General features: G+C 46.5%; 1 protein-coding gene across 1 annotated transcript; it reads left to right on the forward strand.

Annotated features, from left to right (window-relative positions):
* Positions 1 to 5,500: 5,500 nt before the first annotated feature.
* On the forward strand, positions 5,501 to 11,269 carry SLC30A1 (solute carrier family 30 member 1). Its single transcript, XM_009490443.2, has 2 exons — positions 5,501 to 6,131; positions 9,645 to 11,269. The coding sequence occupies exons 1-2, from the start codon at positions 5,501 to 5,503 to the stop codon at positions 10,553 to 10,555; spliced, it is 1,542 nt and encodes a 513-aa protein (XP_009488718.2). The 3' UTR covers positions 10,556 to 11,269.
* The last annotated feature ends 434 nt before the right edge of the window (positions 11,270 to 11,703 follow it).

Raw genomic sequence — 11,703 nt, forward strand, 5'->3', positions numbered from 1 at the left:
AGCTAGCGATCTCATGTTCTTTCTAAAGATAATAAAAGGCAGAGCTTAACAATATGATTTATTAAAAATGCCGTATGAGGGATAATTTATTTCAGTAAGTTGAAAATGTTACCAACCAATCAGCTGCAAAGACATTTCTTCATTCTGCGAATTCCATATTTACAGAATTTTCCCATCCTTGTTGAATCATTGTTACTATTTTTCCAGCAGAGAGCCACACTGTGTGCAAAAGTGAATAACACCACATTTTTTTCTGACTTTTTTCCTTTAATGATTAATATGGTGGTGATTTTTCTAGTAGGATCCACTTGAGCACTGGCTGAATAAGGTATTAGCTCTAACTAATACCTTAATAGTAGTAACTTCACAGCTGATTAGAGCAACTATTTTGCCTGCCTACTTGTGAATTTTAAGAAAAATACTAGTTGCACCATAAGCAGACAAAGTGGTAACCAAAGCAGCCAGGAGATGCTCTTAAGTCCACTGAAAAAAAAATGCATGTTCATTAAAAACAGTTCTAGGTTGGCTGGGCAGTTAATTGTGCCAGAAGTTATGAAGCAGTTGCAGGCTGCCAAATGCCATTGGATCAAATGAATGGCTTGATAGTAAGAAAGCAAAATAACTAACCTAGAAAGGAAAGATCGAAGAAAGGCATACTTTTAAAACAGTTGTTTCTTTATTACAGGGAAAAGATTTTGGAAGGGTAAAATTGGGTTTTTTAATCTGCTTTGCAAGGTTCAGAAGAAGTATAGCAGATGATATACTGATCCCCTCAACTTGTTTGGAGTTCTGCCACTGACTTCCAAAAAGTCCAGATTTCACAGACACAGTAACCAGATAGAAGAAGAATTCTCTTTCTAGAGCAAGACATTCTTCATTTCCAATCTTAATGCCAATTACAGCTGTAATCTTTCTTCACAGGTCACAAGCAAAAGCATGTAACCACATGCCTAACTCGCCTCTGTTCAAAGAAGGCCTTTTAATTAACTGCAAACACATGTTTAAGTCCTTTCCTTGATAAAGCTGCTTTCCTGAATCAGGATGTAACAGTGAATTTGACGTAGAGCTATGTGAACAGTAATACTCACTTTTCATTTGTATTGTTTTTCGTTACAAGGAACAACCTTGTTTATGTAGGTAACTGGACAGTGACTGCTTCTGTTCGCTTTGGTGTTACTGACTGGATCTAATTTGAAGAAACCTTGTAAGGACAGCTAAGAGAGAGAGACACTGCCTGCAAGAAACACAGCCCAAAATGAACACTGACAGCCTTGAAGTGGAACAGACAGATGGAGTCATGTTTGCCAGAGTCCCACAAGCCTTTATTAAAAGCAGACAGGTCTGATGACTGCACAGAAAGGGAACAAGTTAGGTGTTAAAAGGAGGCAGTGTGCTCTGTAATATGGGACTGCATTAGCCGTTCACAGACAGGGTTTCACCTTTTCCAAGTGGAAAGGCACAGAGTGATGAAGAGCCATCCGTGGCTGAGCTCTCGCTGCTTGCAAACTTGCACAGAAATTCAAAGGAAAAAGCAGTGACTTTATTTACTCGGCAAACATGCTGAGTAATAGTGAATCTCCCAACCAAAGTCCTCTTCTCCCCGCAGTGCTCAGGGGACTTAAGAGAGCTCAGCAGCCTTCAGTGCAAAACATTTTACCTCACAACAGGTGGCAAGCAGCAGCTTTTTGTTTAGCCTTTCCCTATCCTGTCACCCAGTTCTGGGGTGGTACAGAGCTGCATACCGGAGATTCAGTTACTTCTCCCCTCAGAACACGCAGCATTTACGGTAAGTAAACAGATTTGGAGATGGGTCCTTCCACATGTGCGGACCGGAAGCTGAGCTGAGAAAGAATTCGGTGAGTCACGAACAATGCCTGGAAGCCTAAAAAAAAAACCAAACCAAAAACAAAAACCTGGAGTCCTCCCTGCTTTGAAGGCACAGTATTCTCCTCAAAAGCATAAGCAGGAACAAAATGTTCTGCTTAACACATCATTTATGGCTTCATTAGACACTTTTATCAGTCACCTTCCCATTAATCTTAAAATTTATAATGCTGCCAGATGGACAGCCCTAAATTTAGGAACTATCTCTGTTCCTCTTGGATGCTGATATATCCTAATACAATAGGAAAGTCTGGGAAGAGCAGTGTAGAGCACACTGGTTCATGAGAAAGAATCTGGGGAAGAGTTAGCGACGCAAACTCTTGTGTGGTCCAGCTGCCAGTCTATGTCTCGCAGCAGGACTGGGCTGCCACAGGGGATTATTCGTCAAAGTTCCTGTATTTGAAGCCAATGAAGACAACGGTGGCTGCTGGGTCCCGCAGGACAAAACTATACGCCCAGCCCTATTCATCGGGCAGCAGAAAGCCTGAGGAGCCGGTATTACTTCCAGCCTGGGAAGAAACCATGCCCTCCCACTCTCCTGAGGCATATGGTCCAGGTCTTGTGGCTTTTGTCCCCAAGGGGAATTCAGTATTCAGCCTGGTATAGTAGGAAGAAAAGCTATCCCTGGACAAGGGCAGGATCAAGAACACGCCATCCTGTAAGGGGAAGACAGCAGCAAACTGACCAGTTATATGGTATCCTTGAGCAGATTAGGAGGTCTCATGGTGAAGAAATGTTAAAAGGATCACAAATTGATCTAGACATTGTTTACATACCAAGAAAGAAGCCAAAAAAGCCAAAACTCCCTCCTGTAAGTCAGTCAAAGCTCTTGACACAGTTTATATTCAATGCTGATTAAGTTTTATTCATAAGGGTGGTACTGATATTGATATTCTGTTTATTTCACTCAGGAGGGGACTGAGTAGTTCTAATCAAGAAAACTATGATGACATCATGGGGGCAACCAACTAACACTCAGTTTCAGTAATTCCTGAAGTCCAGCCAATGAGACATTAAACTCCTTGTCCTCCCTTCCTTCCTAGCAAAATTCCATTGGATTAACACCAATCCCTGTGAAATGATAACCCGCCCCACCTGCAGGAATTAAAAAACGTTTGAGCTGAACCAGTTTCTTTGACCTATATATCCTAAATTTGGGTAATTCTTCCTTATTAACTAATGGCCTTGTGTGGGGGTGAGGAGGAGAGGACATAGGCATGTTCCGTTTCAGTATAATTGCTGGCCAGCTTCCTGACTATTTACAACATCTTATTAAATGATATTATGGCATATGGGAAGCCAAGTAGATAAGAATGTTATAGCAATCCAATTACCAACTCTCTTACAGTACTCGTTACGATGGTCATTAAAGCATTCCACACGGGTTCCTACAGCTACACTAAACACATAGCAGACCTCAATTTTGACATACAAACAATCTCACAGAAAACAGGGTTCAGGGTCACAGGTCAGTACAGCAGTGCCTGTGGTGCCCAAGCCACGTCTGTAATGTAAAGAGCGTAACACTGCAGCCTAAGTGAAGAAGAGGGGGTGGCATGCACAGATTAGAGCAACGTGGTAGACAGATGTGGACTCGCTGTGATTCTGCTGAGCTTAGGGGAAGCCTGCCCTGACCTACTGGTCTCAGTTATGCTTGTTGATAACTCTTTTCTTGTGGAAGTGTGAACACCTTCTGCCATTTTCCTAATGAAACAAGACTAGCTGTCCAACTCCAGCTGTCAGGAACCCTGAATCATGATCCCTTTGGAATCTCTAAGTATAGCAACAGGCTTTTACATTCTTGCTAGATCTTCCTTTTCAGGGCACCAGTTTTCCTACTGCCTCTATATATTCATACACGCAGCTACACCTCTATAGCTACAAATAGCTATGGCTATTTGTTTCCTCTTTCCATTTTCCACTCACGGAATATTCTTGAACACTCTCTTGCTGCCATGTTTGTTGGCTCCCTGGAACACAGCAGGCAAAGCAAGAGGTCAGCTCTGCCTTTTTGTAATTTTTGTGAGTACTTTTTTTGTAGTTACATTTTTGTGATTTTTTTCTGGGTGTCTCAAAATATTTGCTTTCCCGTTCCTTTTTTAACTACAACAAGTTTAATAAAATAAATAGTATCTAGGGAGTGTCCTTTTAGCATTTATGCATTTTTGTTACATTAGAGCTTTTCAAAACTTCGTCACGCAAAATTACCTCCTCCTCCTAAACTTTTTAAACGGCTCATCAGTTATTATTGCATCATCACCCATCCTACTGCCCTCAGTGGTACAAAGAGGAGAAAAATTAAGTAGAAATGCCCCTGCAAAAAGGCCAGACCTCAGACAAAACTAGGAGTTAGAAAGGCGTTAGGAAACAGCCGTCGGGATGTACTGCAGCGTGTGTGGTAGCTGGAACACGGGCCCGTCGATTTGACAGCTGGGGATGGCTGCCGAGTTCCCCCTCTGCAAGCGGGCAGGAGCGGCGGGCCCGTGGCTGGGCAAGGCCATTTCTGCCGCCTCCGGAGCTGCGAGGCCGGCGCGGCTCCTGCTCGCGTTCGCAACCCAACAGGCACAGAACGCCCGCCCGCCACAGCCAGGGCTTCAGCCCGGACAGAGGCCGGAGGGGCGGACGGCCTGCGCCCGGGGAAGGCTGCCCGGGGGCGAGAGCCCAGCGGCCAGGCCCCGCCGCGGGCCCTCCGCAGGCACCTCCCCGACCCCCGGGTTTCGCGGTGCCGGCGTGGCCTTCCCCCCCGCTCCAGCCCGGGCTCCGCGGCTGCCGGCGGTGCGCACCGCCGCGGCGAGCTCGCCGGCGCTGGCCAGCTCCCGGGGCTGGGCTCACCTCCCGCCGCGCCGGCCGGAGGCGGGGGGCGGGGGGGGGGGCGGCCGGCTGGGCCCTCGCGGCTCCCGCCGGGCCCGTGCGCCGCGGCCGTTAGCCCAGGGGGCGACCGGTGCTGACCCCCAGCGGGCCCCGCGCGCGGCCCCCGACGGCGGAGCGCGCCCTTCTCCCGCCCCAGCCCGGCCCGCAGGGCGAGCCCCGCCCCCGAGCGTGCGCCGGGCCGGGGCCGTGTGAAGCGCACCTTTTGCACGAGTCCCGCTCGCCGCGGGGCGGGGGCGGTGGCCGGGGGAGGCGGAGGGGAAGCCGACGGGCTCAGCCAATCGGAGCCGGCGCTCCCGGCACGTCACAGGCGACCCCGCCCCTCTCCGCCGGCTGGGCCCGGCGGGGCGGGGCGGCCTCCGCAAGGGGCGGTACTAAGGGGGGCGGGGCCGCCTGTCGCGAGGGCGCGCGGACCAATGGCGAGCGAGGCGGGGGGCGGGGGCGGGCGGGCGCCGCCGGGCGGGGGAGCGGCGGCCAATGGGGCGCGGGCGTGGGGGCGTGGCCTTGCCGGCTCGGGTTCCGTGTGGAAAGAGTGAGGGGGCTCGGGTGCAAAGTTTGCTCGCCCAGCGCCTGCGGAGGGAGCGGCGGTGCCGGGCCGGCGGCGGCGGGGAAGGGGCCGCGCTCGCCCTCGGGGCTCCGCCGCGCCCGCGGGCCGCTCGCTGCGCCGGCTGCTGGCCGCTCTCCTCGCGCCTCCGCCGAGCCGAGCCGAGCCGGGCCGGGCCGGGCCGGCAGCCGCTGCCCCGGCGCGATGTGCGGGGGGATGGCGGCGAAGGGGCCGGGCGGGCCGCGGTGGTGGCAGAACCGGCGGGCGCGGCTGCTGTGCATGCTGGCGCTCACCTTCCTCTTCTTTGTGCTGGAGGTGGTGGTGAGCCGGGTCACGTCGTCGCTGGCCATGCTCTCCGACTCCTTCCACATGCTTTCTGATGTTATGGCCCTGGTCGTGGCGCTGGTGGCTGTGCGCTTCGCCCAGCGCACCCGTGCCACCAAGAAGAACACCTTCGGGTGGGTGCGGGCCGAGGTGATGGGCGCCCTCGTCAACGCCGTCTTCCTCACCGCCCTCTGCTTCACCATCCTGCTGGAGGCCATCGAGCGCTTCACGGAGCCCCACGAGATCCAGCAGCCGCTGGTGGTCATCGGCGTGGGGGTGGCGGGACTCATCATCAACCTGCTGGGGCTCTGCCTCTTCAACCACCACGGTGTTGGGGGCCACGGCCATTCCCACGGCCACGGGCACTCGCACAGTGGCAGGCAGCACCCCCGCAGTGGCCCCAAGGCCGAGCAGCCGCCCGGGGACGGGGAGGCTGCGCTGCACCGGGAGGAGACCAGCACCTTAGTGGAGAACTGCAGCAGCTCCAACGGAGTCAGCCAGGAGAAGCTAGGTAAGCCCTGCAGTGCCTCTGCCCCATCCCAGCACGGAAGTGCCAGGAGAGCGGGAGAGGTCCCTTCCCTGACCGGGGTGGTGGGCATCCTGGTCCCACCTGGTGCGGGCTTCGTGGGAACCACCTGTCCTTCCTCCTGGGGAATAGGCAAGAAACTTTCTTGGCGGTGCTCTCGGGCACACAGCTGTTACACCTCTACCTCACACCTTTCCTTCAGGTGCTAAAAGGAGTGCCCTGGGTTGTGTGTTTGTCTTGCAGACAGGTCAGAGTGTGAAAGAGTCTTAGGGTAAAGCAGTTTGCCTTGGAAAAAGTTGGTGCTGGTAGAGAAAGCACATGACAAGTGTTTTTTGCCTAGCGACACAAGCTGTCACAAGACGTTGCCCTAATGCCATCTGAACTGGCTGCACATCAAATAGAGCGCAGCTCAACACCTTGGTCCTGACAGCCGGATCTCTCCATTGGGTCAGTTATTAGCTACCTGAGAAGCTAATCTCAATCTGAACGTAACGTACTAAAGTATATTCTGTTGCCATAATGTTGTATTTCTTTGTGACATATGTATTAATAGGAAGAAGTCCTGGAAGTTACCAGTCAGAACTGTGGAAGTCATGCAATAGGCACTGAATGTGGAGCTCACTGGTTTCAGAGTACATGCGTGGTTCTTTGAATTAATTTTCTTTACCTTTCTAAAGCATGCACCTTCCCACTCACTTGCACATAAGAGATAAATTTAAAATCTTCCCTTCCCGATTGTGATCAAAGTGTCTGTTTTGTGGGAGGGAATTTCTTGGGTTTTTTTTTTAACGGATCCAGAAGCCTGGATAGTTTATTTTGAAGTCACTTGGTCAAAACCAAGTACTGCGTGCTAGCAGAGTGAAAGGTGCATAATTGCCACTTCTCTAATCATATGGCATCCCCGTTACCAGGAGGAAGGGGTTTCAGTCTTCAGAACCCATGTCTCTCCTTCATTTTCAGGGCAACACCAGGAGACCACTGTTTTAGCTTAAACTGAGCTTTAGTTGAGCAGAGTGAACTTTGCTACAGTTTCGGTTTGTCTGTGGTCAGAGGTTCCAATACACATTTGAGAAACTTAGCAGTCTCTCTCTCTCTCTCTCTCTCTCTCTTTTCTTCTTCTTTAGTGTTTTGACTCCATGTTGGTTTTGAAAAGACAGGTTTTGCAAGAGGATAGGAAAGTTCCTCTGAATATATTACACCATTTGCTTGACCGCATAATAAGCTCTTAATGTTGGGTTAGTTCCAACAAAGGTATCCTAATAATTAGTTTCAAACAATGTAAAATTCTCCTAACCGTTGATCTAATAGATATCTTGGCTTGTGAATTGTTCTTGCATGGTGAAACTTATGTTGTGCTTTTAGCCAAGTTTTGGACTAGTTCTAGACTAAAAGATTAACTTATAGCATGGATTAAAACATATGCTGTTTTGAGCTAACTTGTCTGGAATTTCTCATGGATGTCCTTCTGGCCATAACAAATAATTTGTTGTGGGTATTTAGGTAGTAATAGGGCATAATTTTGGTCACAGTGAAACTTTGAAATAAGTTTGTATTTCCTTCTATGCCCTGTCATGATTATGTAATGGATGGACTTATTCATAGTTTACCCATGGAAATATTACAGGTAAAGGTGCTTGGAGACTTGTGAGAAGCTGTAAGAGGTGTAGGTGAAGGCTAGGGAAATGACTGAGAGTGATACTGTAACTTGGTTGGAAATTACAAAGAGGGGTAGACCCCAATTTCCTAAGGTGGAAGTGGAAAGCTAGTGATAGCCTTAGGCTTAGATAGTCCTGCACAGGTATCTTTATGCATACACTTTATGTGAAGTAATCAGTTTATAGTTGGATTTAAATGAGCGTAGTTCAAATGGACACGGTTTAACCTTTTGCCATTAAAAAAAATCTCAAGAGCTTTCTGGAACCGTGTTTCCTGTTATCCACCCTTACAGATAGGTCTACTGACTTTTCAAATTTCCTTTGCTCCAAGTACTTGGTACGCAGCTGAGTGTTCCTCTTTCCTTGCTCTCGTCATGGACCCTGAGGTCTGAACTCTGTAACCTGAGATATTTTCCTCTAATTCATTGATTTCTCTTGAAAGTTACAGGTCCCATATTCCGTAACTCCTAGAGGTTGTGTGGAAAATGTAGCTGGAACTTTAGGACAGAAGTGTGATGCACGAGCTTGTGAGCCTGGGGCTAGGAACTCACCCGCTGAGCTGCCTTTGTAGGAGCCCGCCCCTTCTTCAGAGAGGAAAGAACTTGTAGACACTTTATGATTACAGAATCACAGTCATGAGAGCAGAGTGGCAGAAGCTGCAGGTCTTACTAACGTGTTAATGTTTACAAAGCTCTGAACTGAATAACCACAGAAGCAGTAAGAGCTCCTTGTTTCAGTTTGTCAGGCCAGTGGCCAGTGCTTGTTACATTTCTTTAACACTGGAAGTCTTCTGTCCAAAGAAGAACTTTTGAAGAGAAGTAGGAGGTTAATCATGTAAAACACTTTGAATTTTGAACCCTGGCAGATGTTTTTCTTTCAAAAAACATTCTTCTTTGTAATGATGTGTGCATTTATTCCTATATAGCTAGTTAGGTGTGATGGAGTGGTAATATCGCAGACAGTTTTGATGAAGAAGGGCACTAAAATGTTCATTTATGTATTACACAGTCCATGCCATATGGCTTTGGGCATCAACAGCTATATGTCACTTAAAAAATGTTTTTTTAGTACTTTTTTTAAATGTATTTTGAAATATAAATAACACTAGTTCATAGCCTCTGAGAGCTTCAGTGATAACTTACACTGTCCTGTAGTCAATACTGCTGATAAATTCTGCGGTTTAGACCTAAAAGTCAGCTCATTGTATCTCACAGTTCTCCTGGCTCCATGCGCCATCTCAGAAAAACTTCCTCTTCCTTGAATTCAGAAGTCTTTTGGAAATGTACTACTAAACCTGAGAAGAAGTTACTGTAAAGCAATATCCATACAGCTTTTGAGTTTCTGGCCGCCTAAATTTTAATATAAAATAGCAATACAGTCATATGGTTTAAGAGAGATTTTAGCAATGTGATTAGCCGCATGGCTTTTCAAAAGAGGGAACAAATGTAAGTTACTTAGCTACTTAACCAGCTTTTTTATATATGCTCTGTAATTCTGCATTTTGTTTAAGAAATGAACAGTGAGTAGTCAAATGGTTAAAGAGCTGGAAAACGTGAAAACGGTGTGAATTAAAATGCGGTCATCTTCATACTTTGCCACTCTGCATCTTTAAGCTCCATGTAGAAACAATTGCCTTCTAGACCATTTAGATCAATTATTGGGACAACTGAATATTTCTCAGCCAGAGAAAATGTTGCTAAGTGTTATGGGTAGAGTTGCTTGCTTTTCAGTTTCGTACGCAATGTGGCAAGTTTAGTGTTGGTTATTATTTTATATGGAATTATAGTAATGTAATATAATGTCTTATAGCATATGCCTAATAGTTTTACTGTTTTCTTGTCAGGTGATATGAAAGACGACATGACTGACCTACAAGTGAATGGGAATGCTGGTCATTATCCTCTGGATGTGGAGGAGGTTGAAGAAGACTCTAGCGCACAGCTTAACATGCGTGGAGTTTTTCTGCATGTTTTTGGAGATGCCTTAGGTTCAGTAATCGTGGTAGTGAATGCCTTGCTCTTTTATGGGTTGTGGAATCCATGCCCCAAAGATGGGCCCTGCTTTAATCCATGCGTCAGTAATCATTGCATGGAAAATGCTACTTTATCCCAAACACTTGGCAGAGCAAACGGGTCTGAGCAAGAGAGCATTACAGTGGCTGGTCCATGCTGGTTGCTATATTTAGATCCCATCCTTTGTTTGATGATGGTTTGTATACTCCTTTACACAACTTACCCGTTACTTAGGGAGTCGGCCCTTATACTTCTACAGACTGTTCCCAAACAAATAGATGTTCATTCTTTGAACTCAAAATTACGTACCCTTGAAGGAGTTGAAGCAGTCCATGAATTACACATTTGGCAGCTAGCAGGCAGTAGGATCATTGGCACTGCTCACATAAAGTGTCCTGACCCTTCCACATACATGATGGTGGCAAAGCGCATAAAAGAGATCTTTCATGACGAAGGGATTCATGCAACTACCATTCAGCCTGAGTTTGCCAGCGTTGGCTCTGAATCGGGGAGAGGGAAATGTGAGTTTCCTTGCAGGACTCAGTGTGCTTTGAAGCAGTGTTGCGGAACAGGAGAAGATAGTACTGCAAAGAAGACAGAAAAATCTTCGTCAGTTAGTATTTCTTGTTCAGAAGTTGTCACTGAATTTCCGAAAACTAGGAGGACTAAGTCGGAGAGCATCCCTTCAGTTAAGCTAGAGGCAAACACCGATCAAAATGAGCAGTTTGAATCATCTTTGTAACTCCCCGAATGGTGCTACCTGAGTTTTGGTGACTTTGACAACAGCTATATTGCAAGAGGAAGAGACAGATGTTTGAGATGCAATTTTGCCAAGTAGTGTAATTGCTGAAGTCCTCGTTCTTGTCATACTGCTAAATCTAGAATGCTTGTTTTAAAGAACATAATGTCACTATCATGATACAATGTGTTTGTGTTGACTTTGTACTGAGACAGAAAGTGCACCAATGCTGTAACAACTTCAGAAAACCAGTTTCAACATTTCAGCGGAGACACTTATTGCTGTGCTTCACATTAAAATATTTTTTCCAGTGAAAAGGTATTTGAGGGATAAGCATGTAGGAACTCAATTTGTGTTACATATATCTTGGACCTACTCTTTCATTTAATATTTGATTTGTTGTAGATATTTTAATATATTGTTTATTTAGAAGCCCTAAGGAAACCAAAGTTCATAAAACGTTTTTAAAGATATAACTACTTAAAACTGGAAACCACTTTGCAGTTTCACATATTTTTCTTAAATCTATATAATAATAAATGTGAAGACTTTTCTATTGAATTTATCATATAGCGTATTTTAAAGAGAACATCGTGATTGTTAGAAGCTGTCCCCACTTTTTCTGGTAAGGTAGCGAGGTAATTAAAATCAACTGCTTGTGAAAATATCAGATATGAAAGGGTTTTTTTCTATCAGAATAGAAGTTCAAGCTACTGTATACTGACCGATAAAGTAACGGATACTTTCATTTATGATGGATTTTCTGGTGTTTTTCCTTGTTCCAAGTAGTGTCTGGTCGTAAAAGTCTTTGAAGTTTAAAGAATCCTTGACTCACAGTGCTATGAATGAAGAGCTGGAGCTTCATTTTTAACTGATTCTCAGTTTACTAAGATAAAAGAATTAGTTATGTCAATAAGTGCTCTGTCGGGGAAGGTCTGCCAAGCACTGACAGTATAATTCATGCTTTTGAGCACAGACAGTAGTCTCCGTAACAAGTAATTCAGTGGTACATTTTGCTTGTAGTTGAGTGTGTCTGTAAGCACTTGCTGACTGCAGTCCTGGTCCCCGTGGTGTCCTCAGGAACCTTCTGCTGACTTTTGAGGAAGTGGGGCAGGGAGTAGGATTTCATTCACTGTATTTCACACTTTGAG

This window comes from Pelecanus crispus, chromosome 3 (genome assembly GCF_030463565.1).
Source record: "Pelecanus crispus isolate bPelCri1 chromosome 3, bPelCri1.pri, whole genome shotgun sequence".
Taxonomy (NCBI): domain Eukaryota; kingdom Metazoa; phylum Chordata; class Aves; order Pelecaniformes; family Pelecanidae; genus Pelecanus; species Pelecanus crispus.